Genomic DNA, 22,037 nt, shown 5'->3' on the forward strand with positions numbered 1-22,037 from the left:
TGCAATCACCTTCGAAATCTAAGTATTGTTCCAGAAGGCACAGAGATTATGAACTAGAGATTCAGACCAGGCATGATTTATAGCCAGCAGAATCAGAGCCCAACGAATTCTCTCTGCTCATGAAAGAGTAAAGGAAAAGAAAGAATCCATTTGGAGTGATCAAGACAAGCTGCAGTAGAAGGGGATTAGGAGCTATCAGCTAAGACCTTTTCATCAGTCATGGAGCCTAGCTCTGCAAACATGCTCAACAGCTGGCTGTTACACAGCTTGTGAGCCTGCATGTGTGGGAACAAAACCAAGGAAGTCAGACTTCATATAGGATGGTCTTAAACACCAATGCTTGGAGCAGAACCAGCAAACTGAACACAAAGCCCTTCTAAAAGGAATTAATCTAGAAAATTCACATACATAATAGTAGAGGTTGGTCCAATGGTTAGAGCATTGCCCTATCACTTGACAAACTCAGGCTCCGGTCCCTGTTCTGCAAAGCTTGTGACAAAACGGGGAGCCAGCGTTTCTTTAGTAACACCGCAGAAAGTATCCTGCAATAGTGGCTGAACCAAAGTTTCTCTCCCAAAACAACTTTCCTCTCTATACCATTACAGAGGTGACTGTTCTGGACTAAATTTTGACAATTCTCAATAGCATATCCACTCCTACTCTGTCTGATTATATCTGTAGTCACATTAATAATATATCTGTAAAATATATAATACTAGCACAGCCACGATTTTCCAACTTTCTACCTTATCTCAACGCTGTGTCTCTTAACTGCAAGCCAACTTGCTCACCAAGCAGGCAAATTCTAGCAAGATAAGGAAAACAAAACTTGTCTCTTGACAGATCCCTCCAGACTACACAGTCCACTGAACCATAGCCCATGTGCTTCTGCTCCTCACCGGTAAGAAAAGTGTCAACTGCCTGTGTGAGCAGACAAAAATCATGTTAAAACAGTCACAGTTCAAGATTTTCAGATCGAGCAATGCCAATACTAACCACTGTAAATCCTAAAGGCATCTTTGGCTATAGTATATATTTATATTCCTTAGGGCAGGAAACCATGAGAAGAGAGAGATGTAGGAAAATCTTTGCATATGATTCAGCAAAACAATGTCTCTTCCAGTTTCATTGATCAGAAACAGATGAAAAACTGGTAGCAAACACCTGTGCATAAACCACAGTGACAACTTGCAAAAAAAATCAAAATCAATCAACAACCAGCATTCAAAATAAGCTTTATTCTGCTCCCCAGTTAAGCCAACTTTGTATATGGCCTGAATAATGGGAATGATCTGTGGTTATTTCCTGTTCCAGAGAAATAGATGCATCAGTGGCCATTTTCACAGCATTTTCCTAAACCAAAATAAAACCAAAAAAACAAACCCAACAATGCATTCTTTTTTCAAGTAAGCTCTCCCCACCCCCACAAACAAACCATAAAAATTGTTCAGTCATGATTATTTCTGCAAATACAGGCTTCCATAAGGTATATTAATACTGTGAGTGAACCTACTCCATTTAAAAAACAAACCAAAATGCAGTCGTATGCTACAGGGAAAAACGGATTTATAAATATTTTTCTACTTATATACACTTGTCTAGCATAAAGAACTTTTCAGGTTAAAAAACAATTTCTAAATTAGTAACAGCTGAAAGCTATATTTTCATAGAAAATAAAACAAGACAAAAATCATTAACACCCAAGGCACATTAATAAAGGAAGATTTGGAAAGCAGTAAAGCCCACCTATTAAGATGTTAGAACTAGGAACTTAATCAGGTCTCTCGCTTCCTACAATAGCCAGGATGTATGGCTGACAATATGGAGAAAAAAAAAAAAAAAAAAAAGAGGTCTACATGATAAGCCAGTCCAAAGTCTCCTACCTTGCTGTTAACTCTGGGACCTTCCGAGTACTCTAAGCACTAAGCATTCCTCATCTTTACGCATGATTCATTCTTAATGGCCAATCATTGCTTACAAAACTATATTACCACTATAGAGACGGGGTTTTGTATAGGAAGATTCTGACCAGCAAACATTCCACAAAGACCTGAGCAGCTTCCCTGCAGAAATACACCTTTCTCCACATAAAACCACTTCTGTAATTCAGGTGATTACAGCGTACAGCACCCATCATAGACAACCACCACAACCAACTTTTAAGCCAGAACACCATGGTGCTATAATTAACACCGAAAGCCAAACCCTGAGGAGTTGCATAGGGAATGCTGTTGCTGCTGTAGGTAGAGGGAAAATGGCTTTGACTGGTAGTGTCAGAAGAAGCAACTTTCAAGGAGTTATTTACAGCAGCTGATGTAGGAAGCAATTCAAGTCCTGCTTTGCTAGGCAGCACTGCTTTATCATACTACCCACAGAACTTGGCTGAAGCACCAGACTGGGTATGGCCACAGGAGGCCGTTGCCAGTTGCAGATTCTTGAGTTCTCACCTACCCTGAGACTGCTGCCTGATTGCTCATTGATATTCTCTTTAAAACTGACATTTAAAATATATATTTATTTTTTTCCTTTTCCAAAGCCAGCCAGGATTTTCATAGCAGCATCTTGACAACACTTTGTGAGGGATGGCTCATTGGTCCTGGAATGTTTGAAGGCCGTGTTCCAAACTCCAGGCGTTTCACTAACCTGCAAATACAAAGTGGAAGTTAGTGCGTTTCTTGCTCAGTGTTACCATCTTCAGAGTAACTGGTCACTTGGAGTATAACACTCAGCTTAACAAATCAACAGATAAAGGAATATCACTCCAAGGACTAAGTGAGCCTGTTACTTAACTGGGCTGAGTTTCTACTGTAACACTGAGCTCTTCATCCCCCCGAGTAGTGACAGGCTATCTTTTACAGGTGTTGGAATTTCAGTTCTAGCATTACAGCAGTAGATGTATAATCACCTGCATGAACATGTAAACGTACAGCCCTTGAGGCTTTCTTGTAGGAGCTTTCATGAGCTTACTCTCCAGGCTGGGATAGAAAGTACAGTATGGAGCACTCCCACACGACAACTTTGGGCACTGGACAAACCAGTATTCCCAGCACAAGGGTTTAGCTGAATATTAAGTCTGAAACAAAATGTACTATAGGCACTTAATTGACAGATAATCTAAAGAATATTCAGTACAGGACTAGCAGAGTTTAAGTAAGACAACCAATTCAAGCATTCAGACAAATTTTTAAGTTTATCTCAGGTAACTTCCTGTCAGCTGCCTCGTAGAAACACATCTTAGCAACCATAAAGCATTCTGTCTGAAGAAACCCATTACTTTCCTTTTTTCCAGTTCTCCCATAAGTGAGAATCTTAACTATGATAAGGGAAGTCCCTACATGCCATAATGTTCCTGAAACATCACTTGTACAAGAACATAAAGCATAAAACAAATCAAGCCAATAAGCAAGAGTTCCTCTGCCGTACTTTGTCCCAGTTAAACACCAGGTTCCTAATAAAATATATATTAACACACACTTTGAATTTGTGGTTTTCAGAACTTGATTCTAGCTAGTCTTCGAATTTCAACAGCTAGTGATTCCAAATTTTAAACCGATGTGAAACATGAAAACCATAATCCTGAATAACAAAATCCCCTATCTTTCGAAAATTAATCTGTCTCTACCAAAACAAAGATTTAACACTATGTAACAGTACAGCCACCAAGTTCTAACACCAACACGAAGTGTTTGTTCTTACTAAGACACAACAGCAGAGAACAGCCCTCACCCTGTATCACACAGAGGCTGATGAGGACTCAGGCGTGTTTCAAGGACATCTCTGTTCATGCACATGGACACCGTGGTTCTGTTTGGAGACTGGTCGTACACAAAGTTTCGGCAAGACGCAAGTTTGGACTCCAAAGCCTAATGTAAACACAGATGAGGCAAGTGTCAAATATCACCCTTCTCATTTACAAGATGGCATTGTGGCACACCAAAACAGCATTAGGAGTGCTTGGGGGTTGGGTTTTTTTGTTTCTTTTAGAGTAAGTTGTATAAGTAAAGGAACTTGATAGACCCTGTGCCACATGAATTCTGAATTTTTGAAGAGAATGCCAGATGTCTCTCTAAAGCTGAATCTCTCTTTCTGTAGAGGATGTGAAGGAGTTGATGCTGTTCACCAGGAGGAATACAAAATCTTCAGCTTCCTCAAGAGAGACTGATATCTATCTTAGAGGCATCGCTTTTTAGATAACTAAATGTTCATTTGAGCTAACTGCTTCCCTAGACACATATTAGGTTGTATGTACTAGGTGGTACACCTGAGGAAACTGAGCCACAGTTACCCTATTCTCCACCACATGCTCCCATCCTAGATCACTCCACCTTAGTTGCTGGATTACTCTTCAGTTCTATCAGTCCTGCAGCTCAGCCCACCAAGAAGTCATACAAATGCTTGTGCCAACACAGCACTCGGGCATAAGTGAAAAAACAGAAGTCAGTCATGGGATAATTCTTCCAACATTAGCACTACTTTAAAATGTCAAACTACAGCTTAACATGACATTAGGCCTTGCTCAAAAGATTGCTGGACTCTTCAGGCAAATTTCACCAGAGCCCTCTGGGCAACAGGTACCAGCTTCTTTCCTCTCTGCCTTTCACCGGAGCAGATCCCTTCCTAATTTGCTCATGCCAATTTATTCTTTCTGCACATGCACTTTCAGAAATGTGTAGAGGAAGACCTTATCCCTTGGAAAAGCAAAGCAGGGTCTATCTTTATTTGAGGGTTGGTCAGAAATGTACAGAGCCCAGAACAAATTTTAAGGCCACGCTCAGCAAACCTCAGGACAAGACACTCCTTCCAGTCTCACCTGAGCAGCAGCACAAATAGTGTTGGCTGAAGTTTCAGACACCAATACCCTTCCAAGAGCATGGGCTAGCAGGTAATCACTCACCCCCACTTTTCGCAGCAAGTCTCCCACAATGTTAAGTGCAGATATTCTTGCAGCAGGTGTGAGAGGGGTTGCACCAAAACTGTCTTCAAGACCTGCAGGGCAGGTTAGAGAACGATACATTACTCCAAAAAATAAAAAAAAATATTAAAAATAAAAGCTTTGACACTAGTGTGAAGACAGCCTGACATACAGAGCAGATGAAACATCAGTATCTTCACCTTCTTGTATCTCACCTCCAGTTCTTTCATATCCATTAGGAATATGAAACACTGTCTCCCTGAGATACCTCAAGTTACACTGTCCTAAGCTAAAGTCTCTAGATGTGCTGTGGCTTGGGTTTCTAGAGATCTGCTCTATTACTCTGCATCTCTGTTTCTGCAGTGAGACCAGAGGGATGTGTCCTCAGAGAGGATCATCATCTCATTTTACTACAAATCTCCAAATCCTCTCACTTTCACAGAAGCATTAATTCCTCCACACAAAACACATAATTTTAGGTTAAGCATAGTGAAGCCCACAATCAAACTTGGTTAGTGCTCAGAGCTATAATATCAAATCATCAGAATGTGACACTACAATCCCCTGCATTTACACATACACAAACACAGTTACACAAATTTCTGGCTTTTTAAGCAAGATGGGAGAGTCAGCGTTAGAGGTTTGCAATATTGAAATAATCAGCGCTCACAAAAAATAGGCAACAGATATTACTGACGTGAAAGCAGAGATACAGTCATTTAGTACAGCTAGGATGACTAGCCAGTGTCCTGTTGTTCCAGAATAAAAAGAAAGCCTCTCTCAAAGAGCACCTACTTACACAGAGAGGCCAATTCAAGTAACATGAGTGTGACATTAAAGATCACGCTGAAGTTTTTAAAAATCCTTCCTCTAAGTTGGCCAACATCTCTGGGACAGTTGCAAACTAACAGTAAAGTCCCAATAGTGCACCTTGTCCTCACAATTATTACTAGACAGTTCAAGTCAAATGGAAATTAACAGCCTATGAATAAACCCCAAAAATCACAGTCTATGAATACTGAGATCACAGTGCCTTGATTTACGTGTATTTAACTGAAAGACTCAACTCTGCTCCTTTCTTCTCACTCCTCCTTTAGCCAGAAAATTGTAAAAACAAGAGCATCAAATAGCATTTCTTTGCTGGTTCCCTGTTGCTCACCTCTTCTAAATGTTGCAGGGGTGGGTATGTGGATGTTGGGTGCCCGGTGCAGCAAGGGAGTTGAAGGCACAGATAAGGATGCTTGAACTGCAGTGTCTGTCCTTTCTGTTTCCAGGGTAGCTCGCATCGGTGTTTTGGGTTTCTCCTGTTTCTGCTGCACTGCAAGCTCTTGTCGTAGATCTATGAAGGAAGCAACACAAAGCAAGCCTTTAGAGTATGTATCCACCAAGATAAAAACAGGTGAGAAGGTTTTGCTCAAAATATTTTTCCCCTTGTGGAGGTGAAGTCACTTGTCCTTGTAAAGATTACTCCAGGCATATGTCCAAAATCTGAACCATCACTAAAGGCTTTTCCAGGATTGTGGCTCAAGATATTTTTCTAGCATTAGTTCAGTTGCTATTACCAGGCTTTAATTTTTGTTCCCTTCCACAAGGCTCTCTTCGAGGCAGGAAAACTCCTTTCCAAATGTTACTACAGGCTGGTTAGGCAGAGGCGTATCAAGGCTAGGCAACATGGCACACCTTGGCTACATTCCAGCTCCCTGCCAGGTTGTGAACCTACCCATCGTACCCTTTTCTCTTCTACCCTAGTTTCCACATGAGCTGAGGTGAAGTGGAAGCCACATCATTATCTCACCAAGGGACAGAGCACTTCAGTCCCACAGCCTGGCTGTAGCTTATGAAAACCACTTGAGGGCAAAGAATCTGAGCAGATCTGAAAATAAGGTGTTCTTCCAGCTCCATGGTCTCTTCTCACCCAGCCTTATCAATAAATATCAAAAGCCTAGCACATGAGACTATTCAAAGGTAACCAGAAGTCAGTCACAGTCCTCCTGTTTCACTGCCCCATTAGTATTTCATTGACTCCACTTTTCCCAGGCTAGGAAACGATGAGGTTAATGGTTATTAAAGCTGACCTTCATGGGTTACAGGAAGCCAGACTAGCACATGCCCCAGCTGGACTGGCTCTTCTTAACCCCTCAAGGCCCTGAAGCATCACCACAGATTAGGAGGCTGGAACACACTTCTGCTTCTGCGAGCTGCTCTAGAATAAGGTCAGCAGTTGAAGGAGTAAGGGGGAACAGTCTCAAAGCTTCCTCATTTGCTTCTGCTTTTCAGAGAGCAGATTTAAAAGATGCAGACTTAAAAGTCAAGCTCTAAGATATATGGAGAGGACTGAACAGCTACAAGCCAGGAGGGGAGAGAGGGGGAAAGATACAATTTCTATCTAACCTCTAGCTTCATCTTTCAGGCGCTGCACAGACTCCAGAAGGTTTTCTTTCTCATCTAGTTCACTTTCCAGAAAAGCATTCCTTTCGATAGCCTGGTTTAAACGCTGTTCAAAATCTTCCAGAGACATTATAGTAGCTCTGAAAAAGAGTGCACAAGATGTCACTACCAGATCCTTCAAGCACATAGAGGAACTCTCTCTCACAAGAAAAGGGATAACATCACATTCATTCTTTGTTTGGTTTGCTTTGTATTCTTACAATTTTATATTTTAGCTTGTAAGATATGAAAAGAGTGCAGGGTAGGGTGGAAGTGGAAAGAAAAAAAATTATCACATTTCCCATCTGCCACAAATGTCTTAAACCATCACTCAAGTGATTAGTTTAGAATGGCAGTGCTAACAAGCACAGCATCACAAACAGCTCAGTGACACTACACTCACAGGACAGAACAGATGTGGAAAAAGAAAACACAGAAGGTAGGTCACCTCTTTGCTCTTTCCAAGTCATCATTTGCTTGCTCGAGTTCTCGAATGTATTTCTGAAGTTGATCTTTAATAGCTTTTGTCTGGGCCAAGTCATCTTCCAGCGCAGAGATTTGCCTGTATCCCTCCGAATGCTGCATTTCAATCTTTTCCTAATCAAAGGCAAATCAAACAGCCTATCAGGTACTTAGCAATGCAGGTTTTTTCTTCTGTGGCCCTGAGTTTCTTTAAAGGCAGATGCTGCGAAGTTTTTTGAGAAACATCACCTTACATATGGTAAAATGCCAAAAAAGCCAATTGCTCACATACTTCTGGGCAGCAGACAAGAGTTCTTCCTGATACTCCTTTTCAAACAATGGTGCAGTGGTTCCCGACCTCCACAGCACAGGGCCATTCCTTGCTCTCCCAGTGAGACTCAGCATAATTTCTGAGCTGCAAGAGCTTTAGCAACACACAAAGCAGAATTCAAGAGAAGCCCTTGTTTTCAACTCCAATAAAAAGTCAAGCAGTACTTAGGAGCCTAAATAAGAAAAAACCCCCACCACCATCCAAGTGTCCTGTAGGCAGGTTTGTTACTTGGTACACTGCACCAATTTACACACTGAGTCAAGGTATTCCTTATTTCTTTATTCTAGTTTGCACAAAGTAGGGAGATAGATTGTAACCCACAAAGGCCTAGCTCCCCAGTTGTCAAACCTTTGTACTATTTATGTGTATCAACAAAGATACCAGGCTTCAATGATTAAAAATTACACAACTTTTTCATTACTTAGTACTCAGTTTCCTGTTTGTTAAGCAGTTCTCTCACTTATGTTAATTAGTCCGCATGCTCAATCTCAACTTTGAGTCAGTGGTCACAATCTTCCCCTGTGGGCACTCCCTTCCCAATATTTTTGCTGAGCCCATTGCTAGTGATAAGCTACCTATCAGCTCATCTATCTTGTGGAGGTGCTTGTGAAGTTCCTTTTCTAAACAAAAGAATTTGCCAAGGCTTAACACTCAGCAGGACATACAAAATGCTTATAGCTTGAATTAACCCTTAGAAAATCATTTGTTCTAATTCTCTTAAAGCCAAGCTACTAACAATATGTTCAATTTTATTAATCATTTGATATTGCAATTACATTGTGCTGTGGAACCGGCAGGATTCTCCATTGGCCCTGTGGTTTTATTAGCCCAAAGAGGGTTCAGAGTTCTAGATCATAAAACATTTCTGGTGCAGTTATGCAACGTACTTTGGATGTGAACCTAAAACAAACCGTCTCACTTTACAGCAAGTGCACAAGGGTACATTTAATAGGGGCATAGGCAGAGAGAAACACTTTGCTTCTCCATTAAATCTCTCTCTCCTGCTATTGCTGCTATATATAGAATTAGCTCCACACCATATGACAGGAAAATCTTCACAGCACACTGTCTGCTGAAACACTTGACTTTGCACCACCTTGTTATCAGATTGTTGCAGACTGTCTTAAAGTTTTACTGAATCTTTCTGAATTTTGTGTTTGTTTGTGAAACAGTTAGCTATAAGAGCATCTTGATATTAAAGAGGTAACCTCCATGTTAGCATTATGTTAACACTTATTAACCAATGATGTATGAGTTGCTGTGCTGCTTGTTATCCAAGACTGTTACTTGAAGTCCCTATGCTATAGGCCATAATAACCTTACTCTCTAGACCATAACCAGAGCACCTGGGTTCTATTGTGTATAGGATGAGTTGTTGGACAACTTGGCAAGGCAGACATCTAGCCATCCAACCTGGCAACAAAACTAACTTTTAAGGTGTCCTGAAGTGAACTACCTTCATTATAACACTAAAAAACACACCCACAGGTGAAGAAAAGCCTTGCCCAGGTGAAGACCCTTCCCCTATACAAGCGTAGTAACAGAAGAGGATGACACAGCAGTTACTATTACATGTAAATTACAAACCAAACATTGTAACTGGAAGTGTACAACCTTGTGATTTTTGTGTATAAATGCAACAGTGAAATCTGCATAGGTGTGCTTGATTTGTGGAGATGCCACTGAAGAGCCAGCACTACAATAAAGGAGTGCCTGCTTCTTAATACCACATTGGTGTTAAAGAGGTTTGATTCCCGATTTCGGTGACAAGATCACTTCAACATGCCAGAGATTTTTTTGAAACTCCAAGATTGCTGTTTAAAGAGCATTTCTGAAGTTCTGTCTCCATCCAGAATTTAAGTACAGCACATGAAGTCACTGAAAACAAATCCACGCACTGGAATTTGAAACCCATGGCGTGTAGTCTAGCATGACTGATAATTTGAAGACAGCTATTTTAGCACAAGAAATGCGTAGACAAGGAGTAGGGAAAGAGATAACTCATTCTGAATTAAGACATTCTCATTTGATTCCAGATCTCTGGAGCATAGTTACATGTGGAATTTAAGAGCTTTCAAGCCCAAAAAGGCAGATTACTTTCAACTAGCTTTTCAGGACTCTCTAAACAAACCCTCCCAATTATTTCCATTTCCATTATTTCCATTTCTTTATAGGTAGCACGAACTCTGGTTTCTGAGGCAGGCACACACTAGGCTGGTAAGCTCAGAGCCACAAGCTGTGTGGGCCGTGCAAAGTTCACTAGTGTTGACCTACATGCAGACATCAACCCTTGATGGGCTCAGTTAACATTGCTGTTCAATAGCCTCCCGAGTTTAATGCTTTGCTCTTGAATTGATTCACATAAAAGACCAGAACTGCAAGGTTTGAGTCTTTGTTTTTAGCCAATTGTAATAAACTATCAGCTGACCTGGCCATCAATGGTGTCTCTGTTCCTTCACTGCAGGCTTTCAGTGTAGTGATGCAGTTTTCAGGCTGCATGAATAGCCAATTGTTAAAAGGTTTGCTTCAAGCAGAATATGTATTAAATTATTCTTCACAGTAAATAAGCGTATTTGAGAGAATCTTAATAAAGTTATCTTCCACTTTTTGAAGTTATGTTGTTTCCTACTGTTTTCATTTATAACCGCTTTGGTTGATTAATTATCAACTCCTCTCACCCCAGCTCCTCTGGAGAAAGAAAATAGTTCACACCCTCCTCAGTGAAATGAACTGCTGGTTTTATTTTTTCTCCCAAAATCCATCAGCTTCCACAGATTTGTGTGACTACATGGAACAGTAGACCAATACTCCATACAACATGCAGAGCATTTAATACTGCTAAGGCACTAATACAGCAAGAACAAAGATCAGTGAAACATGACAAATACAATGAAACAAGCCTTGGAGGTTTTGCTATAAAAAAGCTGGGAGGGATTACTAAATTGCTGTTAGGGGGACAGGAAATCTGCCTGGAACAGAATTATTTCCTTAAGACAGTAATTTGAACAACAGTTTAGACAAAAGGCATTGCACACCTGGATTAATCCAGTGATTAATCACTTTTAATCAATCACACAAATAACTTCACTCCCGTTAGCTCATTATTGCATCCAATTGAGTAGAGTAAGTGTTATTTACATTCATCTCTGCTTCCACAGGTATTGACCTAATCCTACAAAATGCAGTGTAGTGTTTCTTGGGTGACTATACCTCAACTTTAAGTAAAAGGCCAACAAGATCAAACTTTAAAAAGGCACACAAATTTCAGCAAATTTTTTTTCCTTTTTTTTAGAAAACTTAACATTATTTCCTAAACCTGTCAACGAGCACAGGGGACTAGCAGCATCTTTAGTGAGACTGATATGAAGCAGACTCATCACTCTTTATACTCTAGATCGCTTCATTACTTCTCAAGTCACTCTGGTGAGAAGTTCATATACCTTATGTTTTATAATTATAGAAGTTAATACTTTTCAGCTGGTTCTTAGTTTCACAGAAGGCTAACCAAGCATAGAGAGGATAAATTATTTCTCCCCAAGTACAGACAGATTCAGTAACAAAACCAGGACTGAAACTGTTCTATGCCTTTCGGTTCAATATATTACTTGCTTTCTGCTGCTTCCCAGCTTAAGGGGAATGCCAGATAATAAAAAAATCCAGTGAGCTGTGTATTTACGTGATGCAAGAACACTGCTAGAATGTTTGTATTTTTATTGTTCTGAATATTATCTGTGTCTGCACAATGCAAACAGCCAGAACATTGTGAACAAAAGCACTAAGTAGATGGAAGGAGGAACAGAACAGCAGCTCTATCATGTTTATGTTTAGTCTCTACTGCAAACAATTTTCTCCCATCTCAAATCTATGCTGACATAGCCACAACCTGCAAAGAGTGGTTCAGGAACATTACCAAGATATCCAGCACCCTCAAGGCAGACATGATAATTTTTCAAGACTTTCTTTTTTGTAGTTTTCTGTCCAATTTCTTTGTAATGCTTAAGGTTGGTCTCCACAAGGCAAGCTGAATCTGCACATGCCTGTCTCATTCACCTTTGCACTTAGGATGTACATATACTGTATGCATCATCTGGCTCTTACCTTAACTGACTCAAGCTCCACCCGCAGACGATTGTTTTCCGACAGAAGGTCTCTGTTTCTGGATTCTGTTTGCTGCAGCTGAGTCTCCAGTTCAGCTTCATACTCTCTACTCCCTTCTTGGAATTCACGCAATTCCTCCTGTGTATTCTCAGCACTAGAGAGCAATTCCAGTAACAGAACTCATCGTAACTAACAAAGATAAAATATCTCTCAAAGTAAAAATAAAAAAAAATACTGTCCTTTAAAATAAAAGGCTCTATGCCCTTCTCCAACACACATACTCAACAGGAAGAGAGGACCACATGCAAATGTATTCCCATCAAGCATGAAAAGCCACCCCATAGCAAACTGGTAAACCAACAAAAAAAAAAAAAAAGCCCAAATCTAAAATTCTGTCTTCATACTATAGGTGTTAGGGACATGTGGAGTCTCTAGCTTATACATTGCCCACTTCCATCTGCATATTTAATTTGTTATTCAATTCAGTTATTTATTTGGAAATATGAACAATGGCATTTTTTATTAGCAAAAAAGTGAGAAAAAGAGAGAAAGATGGAAGGAAAGATGTTCTTATATTCTTAAACAATTATATTGAAATAACTATCCAGCAAGCTAAACAAGAAGCACTGAAAGGTCTGAACACCTGGTCTAAGAAAGGACCCATCAATATCAGCATCTAAAAAGCCTGGATGGATTTTTGTTTTACCCTTTACTGCATTTAGAGCAATATACTGAGCTCAAGGGAAGAGCAAAGCGTGTCCGTTCTCAGCCAGGGATTCTCCTCAGCTACATGCTGTCAAACCATTCTTGATCCACACTGAGATATAAAGAGTGAACAGCAGCATCCCTCTTTCTGCAATGACCCAAATCATCTGCCCCCAACAAGACTCTGCAAGTGAGTTACATTTACCCATGCTGCCCACAGACTGCAGGCAGAAGCACAACTTCAGCACACACAGTCCTACTCAGACCAGAGCAGGGACCAAAACCAGCAGTGCCACAGCAGCACAGATTCACTGCTCAGACTTAAAGGACTTTTAGCAATGCTTCTGCATAAACTACAGCAGCCCATGCTACCACTCAAGATAGCTGAACCACCCTGAATTTACTCCCTTATGTGGTGCTATGTATGTTTTTGCATGCAGTGATATGCACCCTATCGAACAACTTAGAGGAATGAAGCCCCTGCCTTACCACTGCTTGTATTTTGTAGCCAACTCCTTCCAGTATCTGGTTTCCTCTTCCAATGAGCTGAATTGAGGTCCTTCTGAGTCTTCCATGATGAGTCCTTTAAGTTTAAAACTCCCGTTTCATTTCCACCCCTCTGGAAAATTAAAGGATCAAGCATAAGAACTAATGCAGTGAGCTACCTCACTACTTTTTGCTGCAAAACAGAGCACGCCTCTTCCCAGGAAGTCACTGCACACCTGGAGACCAAACTAAAGACCAGCTGTGACAGGGCTCTGTTGGCAATACTGTAAATGTGAAAGAATCACTACTGAGTAAACAGGTCCTCTTCCTCAGTCCTCCCACGGCTGCTGCATGCTTACTCCACATCCCTAGCAGTAAGCACCTTCCCCACCCTTTGACTACGCAGCACTGAGCACCAAACCTCAAATTTTAACTGCAGCTGTGCCAATGCACACGGAACACAAGTGAAAGAGAACACAACTCAGGCACAATTTCAGCTATTGAAGTTGATTCCAACAACCCCAAATACACTTGCTATGAAATTAAAGAGAAACTTTGGAGACACCAATAAGGTACTCAAGATACTAATTTCCTGTGTTAACATTTCCAGAAACACCTAAGCTTTTTTATGGACATAACTGCTGGACACAAGAAAAACTTCTCCCTAGGTCAACATAAACAAAGCTACCCAACTTTAAACCTGAAATATCACAATCCATGTATGGCTGAGAGCCACAACGTATCTGGATACCTCAGAGAGCCATGGGAGAAGAGAGCTCCAGAAATTCCCGGGGAATTGAGGTATAAAAGCTCCACAGAGGTTGTAAGATACCACCTGGTTGGACTAGGTATGCAGATAGATTGCAGCAACACAGTGAGCAATGCGCACCATCCAGCTGCCCCTGTGCCAGCATAAACCCAGGAAGAGGACACAGTCCCAAATGGGAATGACACATGAAAGCCACAGGGGAATCAAGAACCTTAAGTTGGTCACTCCCACCTGAAGACTTAAGTATCTTGACACCACAATTAAATAAATGCCCTCTGATGTGCATGATGCCCTCTAATAAACAGGTCACTAGCAAATATTTTATATGAATTAATCTTGAGAATGGAGAAATATCAAACCTAATGCTCTGGACAACCTGCCCATGTCCAACCCTGGGCGAAGCAAAGATTCCACACAGACATTATCAATTTAATAGAAACCCAAATCGATCACGAACAGTAAATTAAGGTGGAGTTGAACAATTCAGGACAATGGCAGCTGTCAGAAAACTGTATTGCTGAAATTTAATGACTGAGGAAACACAGTTCTACCAAGTTTCAGCTCCAGATCTACTGAGCAAAACACTTCCTAGAGGTAATCTTGGTGGAATAAAGGGGGGGAAAATAGCCAAAGATTTATATTGAGATATATATTGATATATACATATATATATCAATATATAAAGATTATCCCCGCCTTCTACTCTTCTTAATTATGATACTTGGGACATGCTGGAATAGACCTTCCAAGCAGCATGTCATAGCTAAAGAAAATGTGCATCTACCGCACATCTATCAAACCCAATGGAAAAAATTACTCATCACCTGTGTTGAGACTTTCATCTTCAGAAAACCAGCTGGTTTAAACAGGATTAACAGCCATCTATCTAATAATGCTATTGAGACAAAGTAGTTTTTACCTCTACCACAGTCAACAGTATCAAGTACTCAAAGCTAGTCTGATGATTTAACACCCAATTCATACATACCCAAGCAATCTACAAAGCACAAGTCCTTTTCACAGCCCAGGCAATTTTCAGATTGCTGAACAAAAAGTAGCTGTCACAGCTAAGTGGGCTGTGCCCACACATCTCAATGCACAATATCAGCTGCACACTCACAGAAATTACACTATTACTTAGAAGGGGAGCTGGAAGGTGAGGGGAAAAGTTACTAAGCATTAGTGTTTATAATTCAGTTCCTTGACACAAAATGTTAATTAGATTAAGACAGGTTAATTAAGTTTTCCTTCTAACAAATAAAACCACCGTGTGATGTATTGACACACTTCCAGCAAGAAGTCTCAAGGCTGCAAATCTTGTATGTATTTATAGAAGTATGCACTGGGGAAAAAAGGGAGAAGAAAAGGAGTGTGAGTAAGGAGGAGTGATTTTCCAAATAGTATGCTTGCCCATTAAAAAGAAAATCACGAACAAGCATAATTAGCATTCTTGACTTAGGACAGTTTACAACACATGCACTCTATTATTTTTAAGCGAACTGAAAGTGCCTTTGATGTTAATGAGCATGGTCTTATGCTCAAGGCACTGCATGTACACACACCAATCCTTGCAGCACACTCGTGAATAAAAAAATTTTCTTTCATAGATGAGGAACAGGGAGGGAGGGTCAGACACAAAGAAGTGATGCAGGTGCAATGAGAAACCAAGAAGGCCGCGCATCCATTACTGTGGTCAAACCATTCCAGAGAACAGCAAGCCAGTTTCCTTTAAATGGTTATTTCCCACCACTCAGGCAACAGGAAGTTTTTGTATTTCTTCAAGAACAGATTCCACCCAGGGCATGCCTGGTTTTGCTACACAAACTGAATATATTTCACAAGTCTCCAAAGAGGAATTCTTCTGACACAAGCGTTATAATAAACCCCATACCTGTGTTCAGACAGTAAACAAAAAGAAGTCAGACAAGATACAAGATGGAGCGCAAGACATCTTGTTCCTGAAAACTTTCAAAAAAACCCTGGAAGCAAAAGACAGAGCTCCCATTGGCCTCAAAAGCTTGAATATACTCTTATCTGGCTCTCACTTGTGGTTTTATACTACACTTTGGAAGGACTAAAAGAATATACTAGTTACCATTTTTTTCAGATTGCATGGTCACATATAAAAGAACTTTTCTAAATATTATGCCTTGGTTTAGGGAAAGTTCCACAGGACCTTGATAACTTTCATAGAAGCATAAAGATGCTTTTCCCTTCAGTTACTAAGCATGTCTTTGTAAACTGTGAAACATGACAAATTATGGATCCACTGAGGATGTTATCCATTAAGAGTACTCTATGCTTCACGGTTACCATTACTAAATAGTACTTACAATTAAAAATTTATTGTTAAGTTGCAAATACATGGCAGGACGTGGACCTATACTTATTCCCCAGAGATGACACAACATGGCAGAGATTATTTCACTACTGTGCAATGCCAGACATTTTTTGTCCACAACACACAAGGAAGACCTATTAGGTTCCCTGTACATCTGCACTACATCTTGGCTCACAGGAATTTTCAAACTAACCAAAGATGCAAGATACCAACTTAAACTGAAAAGAAAACTTCCAAGTTTTAGACAAAGTATTAATGCTTTTTTTATCTTTCTGAAATTTGTTTAACAAAAACCCACCACAGTCACAAAAATCTCAACTGCATGTAGAAAGGACAGGGCTTTGACTATTTATTTTTCCCCCTGCTGCCTTCTCACCTTGATTTTAATAGCTTGGAGACAGCATGCAAACTGCCTGGAGAGTAATTAATTAAACCAATTTGGAACTCCTCATTGTATAGACTCACAACAAAAGGGGCAGTCAAGGAGGGTGAAGGAGGTTTTAGCAATGTTTTGTTAGACACCGGCCAATGTGGAAAAACAAGAAAGTCAGTCAGTCTGTGGCAGGCACACACTGGCTGCACCTTCTTTGTTTTTGCACACATGAAGCCAGAAAAGCCATCTGGCCAGACTTCCTGCATGCAAGCAGCACAAGTGCTGGTCACAGACATTACAAAACCTCTACATCATACAGGAAGTGGACGTGTTCATGGGTGGGGGAACGGACTCCTGCAAGGAGAAAAATACCTCAGCATAAATGTTGCAGGAAACCATTTCATACAAGTGAGAGCAGAACTGCAAAGTTCTGAAGAGAAAAAACATTAAGAAAAGCCACACACAAAATTATGGAAAGAACTTCAATTTGAGAATCAGAGTTCACCAAATTCATGAATACCTAAACTTAGATTCTGTTTCAGTCGTAGAATAAAGGGCTCAAAACAACCCTGCATACCGAATTAAAAAAAACCCAACCAACCAACAACAAACAAACCAAAACAAAAGAACATTTTAGCTTGATGAACAATGTTGGCCTATCTTTGTAGCAATGCCTGATGGTCTGAATCAAGATAAATCCATATTATAACAAAAAGGTAAAACAACAGCATAAATACTGCTAATTATTCACGGCAGAGATGATAAAGCTCCTATTAGATAATTTTTCCTAACCATAAACCAAAACAAAACCCCTCTTTGATCATGAAAAGTGCCTTTCCCATCCTATGAAAATTTAATTTTCTTAAAATAGTCCCCCCCGTGCAAGGGTCTTCCTCTAACATAAGTGCCTATTTTCTTTTGTTTGAGCAACACAAAAGAAGATCACCACATGACGGAAAGAAAAGGAAAAGGTCATGGGAGTGCCAGCATGACTGCACAATCCCACCGCCAGCACTAAATTGAGTCATCATCTTCTCAGGGTCTTCTCTAACTCCAGAAAAGCCCTCAGCTTTTCGGACACCGCTCCAGCCCCAGCGCTTCCGAGTTCCCAGTGATTCCTAAGGCGACTCCGCCAAGTTTTCTCTCCTGAAAGGCCCGACCGTGACGCCCCCAGCTGCACGCCCACAGGTCAGCCAGGCAGCGCGCCGGGGCTTCCCATTCCCATGCGGAGCACGGAGCCAGGAGGGAGCCGAGCTGAGGCAGCGGGCACGGCTCCCACGCTTCCCCCCGCCGCCAGCCACCGCCAGAGCAGCCCCGGCAGCACGGAGAGACCCGGGCCCGCCAGTGAGGCTGCGGGAAAGCGCGGGGGGCCACAGACCGGCGGGGCCCCCACTCCGCCTCCCCTTGCTCCCCGATTCTGCCCCAATTACCACCGCAGAGCGAGGGACACCAGGAGGGGGTGCGCCGCGCCGTAAACCGCTCTTGCCTCCTCTACAGGCGGCAAAGGGCGCTCCGCCGGCGGGGGAAGCCCCGGAGCGCTGCCCGCTCCCTCACCCCGCTCCCTCACGGCCGCCGCGGGACCGCGCCGCACCGGCGCTCGCCGCTCGGCCCGGCTCGGCCCGGCCCGACACGACCGCCCCATTGGCTGCCGGTCACGTGCGGCGAGGGGCCCCACCAATCAGCACCGCCAGAACACCCTACTGGAAGGTTTGGAAACTTTCGTTACTTTCAAACGGCGCCTGGGGGCGGGGCCGGCGGCCGGGGGAGCCCGGCCTGTCCCGGTCCCTCCGCTGCCGGCCGCGGCTCCGGCCCCAGCCCTCAGCCGCGGCCCCCAAAGTGGGGAGCGACGACCCGTCCTCGGCTGCGTGCTCACGCTCAGCGCTGGCACGCGCCAGCCACGCTAAACCTTTCCACCAGTTCTATGAGCTACAACGGGCAAAAAACAAACAAAAAACCCCCCACATCTTCCAAGATGTTAACGGTATAAATCAGTATTTGCCACCATCCTATAATTTTAAATACATGTTTTCCCTTGAAATGTTCCAAAAGAGGAAAATCTTTAAATCAAATATGATTTTTTTTATTATTATTTCAAAGGCCTCTTCTTAAAAAGCAAGCTGTGAGGCAGTGACTAACTATGTTTCTATTTAATGTCAGTGCAACATTTTGAGACTAGAGTCCCCTTTTCAGAACCAAGGAATAGGCTTCCGTGTCACTGAGGCCCGTGTTGCAAGGACAAAGCAGTCCATGAAATATTAGTCACTTGCGGTCATCTACCTCTCGGCATGATGTCATCATGCCAGAAAAGGAGCCGCAAGCATCCGCAGGGGAAACAAGCTCCCCGGGACAGAGCTGCAGCTCACTGCAGCCAATAAATTCCCATGCTCTCACCAGGCAGGATCAATATGAAGGGCGACTGAGGCATGCGGAGGCTTTCTCAAGTGCCCTAGGTGTGATCCTACCGACAGTGCACACAAACACTTGGTCATTAGGCGTGTCTGGCATTTGTTTCCTGAGTCAAAACAAAAACACAAATTATCACATATGTAGAGATACACTCCAGCCCACATACATATGGCCATATGTCACCGAGTATCACTTCACACCTCTGCACTATATTTTACAAACTGCTGGATGACAAGCACCCACATGCAGGGCCCCCGATCCCAGTTCCATTTACTCCTGTGATGCAATACCTGCTTGGAGCAGAGTCTGATCCTGAAAAGACTTCACTGTCTAAATTGGGAATGTGCCTCTCCCAAAGTCTTGGGAGAACGAGCCTGGGACTGTAACAAAGAGGATGGATGCTTTTCTGTAAAAATATTCCACTAGAAGAAATCTGTCCATAGGTAAGGTAACTTTAACTGAAAAGGGTAAGCAAAACAATTATGCTTTCAGGTCAGCTGTTCTGCAAAATATTATTTTAAGGTCAGATGTTTAGCAGAAGTAATGGAGACAAACTATTAAACAACTTATGAATAGAAACCTAAATTAGGTATTTAAAAAATTGGGTTAATAGCAGTTTGCAGTTCTGTCATTACTCAGGAATGTTTTTATTGTCAGGTAAGTTACAGAGAATAAACCACATACTATCGTAGTATGTCCCCAGTAATTAAAAAAAATTACACATTGTTTGCAAGTTTGGGACAAAGGACATTATTTCCACACTTCAAACAAATCTTTGAGGATAGTGTGACTACACAGATGATATCAAAGGTACACGTGAGTATTTTTAGTAGTTCTCCTCTTAAAATACTTGTAAAACATACAAAAAATCCTCAGATCTCAGAGGAAGCTCTTAGCTTCTCATCTGATTCTGAAACAGTGTAACAGCACCCTAACAAATGCCAGAGGCTCAGAGGTACTAACAGAAGCACTACTGTACACAAACAATAAATACTAAAAAAAACTTTACTATAATTACTATCACTGCCTTGTTTGCAAGAATGGGAATACTTGTCTGTTTTAAAATTAGCAGAGGAGAATAAGAAATTTTATTATGTATTTATTTTTACTTTGCTGATGAATAATTAATAAACAGCAGATTTTGTGGTGCTGGTTACTTTAATGAGAATGCCACACTGATTCTTTCATGAAAGCTAAGTGGCCAAAAACGTGTAGACTTTATGTTCTGCTAAGATTGCAACACCTTATCTTAATAAGCTTCTTATGTGAAAAAAGATTCGCTTTGCTGCAAGAATTAAATAACTCGCCACAGAACCACCCCCTCTATGAACAGAACAGGAAATGCTTATCAGTTGTCATTACAAACTACTGAACTTTTTTTAGTGGGTTACTGATACCCATAACAAGATGTGACAAACAGAGTATCATATGGAAATACTGCTATCACTGAAGAGCAAGTATTTAACGTCAATGAAATGTATTTCTGTCTCTTTAAAGTTGTTATATAATTGTCATCAGGATTTGCATATGCTTAAGCAAAAAAGAGATTTTCATTAGTTTTAAACCCTTCTGATATCTTGAACTGACAATTTTTTCATGAAACTGTCAAGTGCTTATTAATAGCGCTGGTGTGTAAGCAAAGTAAAACAACACAACTCAAGGCCTTAATACACAGCAGCATTACACCCTGCATGAACCATGATAGCAGGGGCAAGACTGGGTGTAAATACGAGCATTGTCCCTAAGAAGACTCTTAACCTTGTTGGTGGCTGCAGTCCATTATGCAAAGGTAAAGGTAAAATGACAACTTAGTTTAATGCCATGATGTCATTTATGATTGAAAGATACTGAACCACCAAAAGCAGATCTTCGCCCTGCTCTGTCACTAACATCTCTTCTTCAGGATCTGCCATGAGCTACCTGCATGCTGAGGAGCAAGCTCAGCCTGGATGATAAGGATTTGCTGCATGACTTTGGCCCAGACTTATGAGGGAACTGTTAAATTGTGAGACAGAGCTGTATCTGTAGAGAGACAAGAAAAGTAAAATTACAAATAGAGGTAGGGTTGTTGAGACAAGGACTGTTAGCAGCACAAGGATTCAAGAGGAAAAATATCAATGTGGAAAGTTATAAAATCCTGAAGTGAATAAAAGCCGGCTATCTTCAGTGTGTTGCCAGTGTCACCTACACCAACAGACCCAGTGAATGACAAGTTATTAAAACTGAGGTAGCAGTGGAGGCCTACGCTTTACTTGATGCTTGTTTGTTCAGCAGACTTAGGTATTTAATCAGGGGGTGTGGACCCTACTAAAGCCTAATCCAGTGGCTTGTTAGAAGCTTATTCTTTTTTGTTAGCCAGTAATTGCTTGATATTTTTAAGATATGTATTGAAGAATTTCTTTATACATAGCTAATGATGCCCAAAGCGACCTAGAGAAGGACAGTACAGAATGGTCAGGCACTTCTGTTCAAATAAACAGATTTCTGAAGAGTACTTACATTTAACTCCTGTCCTTGGGCTTAGGACTATATACTGCTTTCAAGGGAACAGACTCTTTTAAATGCTTAAAATGGTTAAACCTGCCCACCCTTGGCAGCCTATCAAGATTTTGTGTTTGTGTGTGTGTGAAAAAAAATTCTAAGTGAAAACTTAAATTCTGTGCAAGGCACCAAAGATTATTACCTATAAGAGTCCAGTTCAACACAGTGGCAATCTCCTCATCACCT

At 41.3% G+C, this 22,037-nt stretch overlaps 1 protein-coding gene across 3 annotated transcripts; it reads right to left on the minus strand.

The window, feature by feature from the left end:
* Positions 1 to 1,218: 1,218 nt before the first annotated feature.
* On the minus strand, positions 1,219 to 18,515 carry NDE1 (nudE neurodevelopment protein 1). 3 transcript variants are annotated; one of them, XM_037382907.1, is made up of 9 exons: positions 18,335 to 18,515; positions 13,425 to 13,554; positions 12,231 to 12,384; positions 7,788 to 7,936; positions 7,304 to 7,440; positions 6,072 to 6,251; positions 4,895 to 4,986; positions 3,727 to 3,863; positions 1,219 to 2,643 (listed from the first exon to the last, which is right to left on the minus strand). In XM_037382907.1, the coding sequence occupies exons 2-9, from the start codon at positions 13,508 to 13,510 to the stop codon at positions 2,550 to 2,552; spliced, it is 1,029 nt and encodes a 342-aa protein (XP_037238804.1). In that variant the 5' UTR covers positions 13,511 to 13,554; positions 18,335 to 18,515; the 3' UTR covers positions 1,219 to 2,549. The 3 variants fall into 3 exon arrangements, with proteins under 3 accessions (XP_037238804.1, XP_037238805.1, XP_037238806.1); XM_037382908.1 differs by having other exon boundaries at positions 18,391 to 18,513; XM_037382909.1 differs by lacking the exon at positions 18,335 to 18,515 and adding an exon at positions 17,911 to 18,251.
* Between the last annotated feature and the right edge of the window lie 3,522 nt (positions 18,516 to 22,037).

The sequence above is a fragment of the Falco rusticolus genome, chromosome 4, assembly GCF_015220075.1.
Source record: "Falco rusticolus isolate bFalRus1 chromosome 4, bFalRus1.pri, whole genome shotgun sequence".
NCBI classification, from domain to species: Eukaryota; Metazoa; Chordata; class Aves; order Falconiformes; family Falconidae; genus Falco; species Falco rusticolus.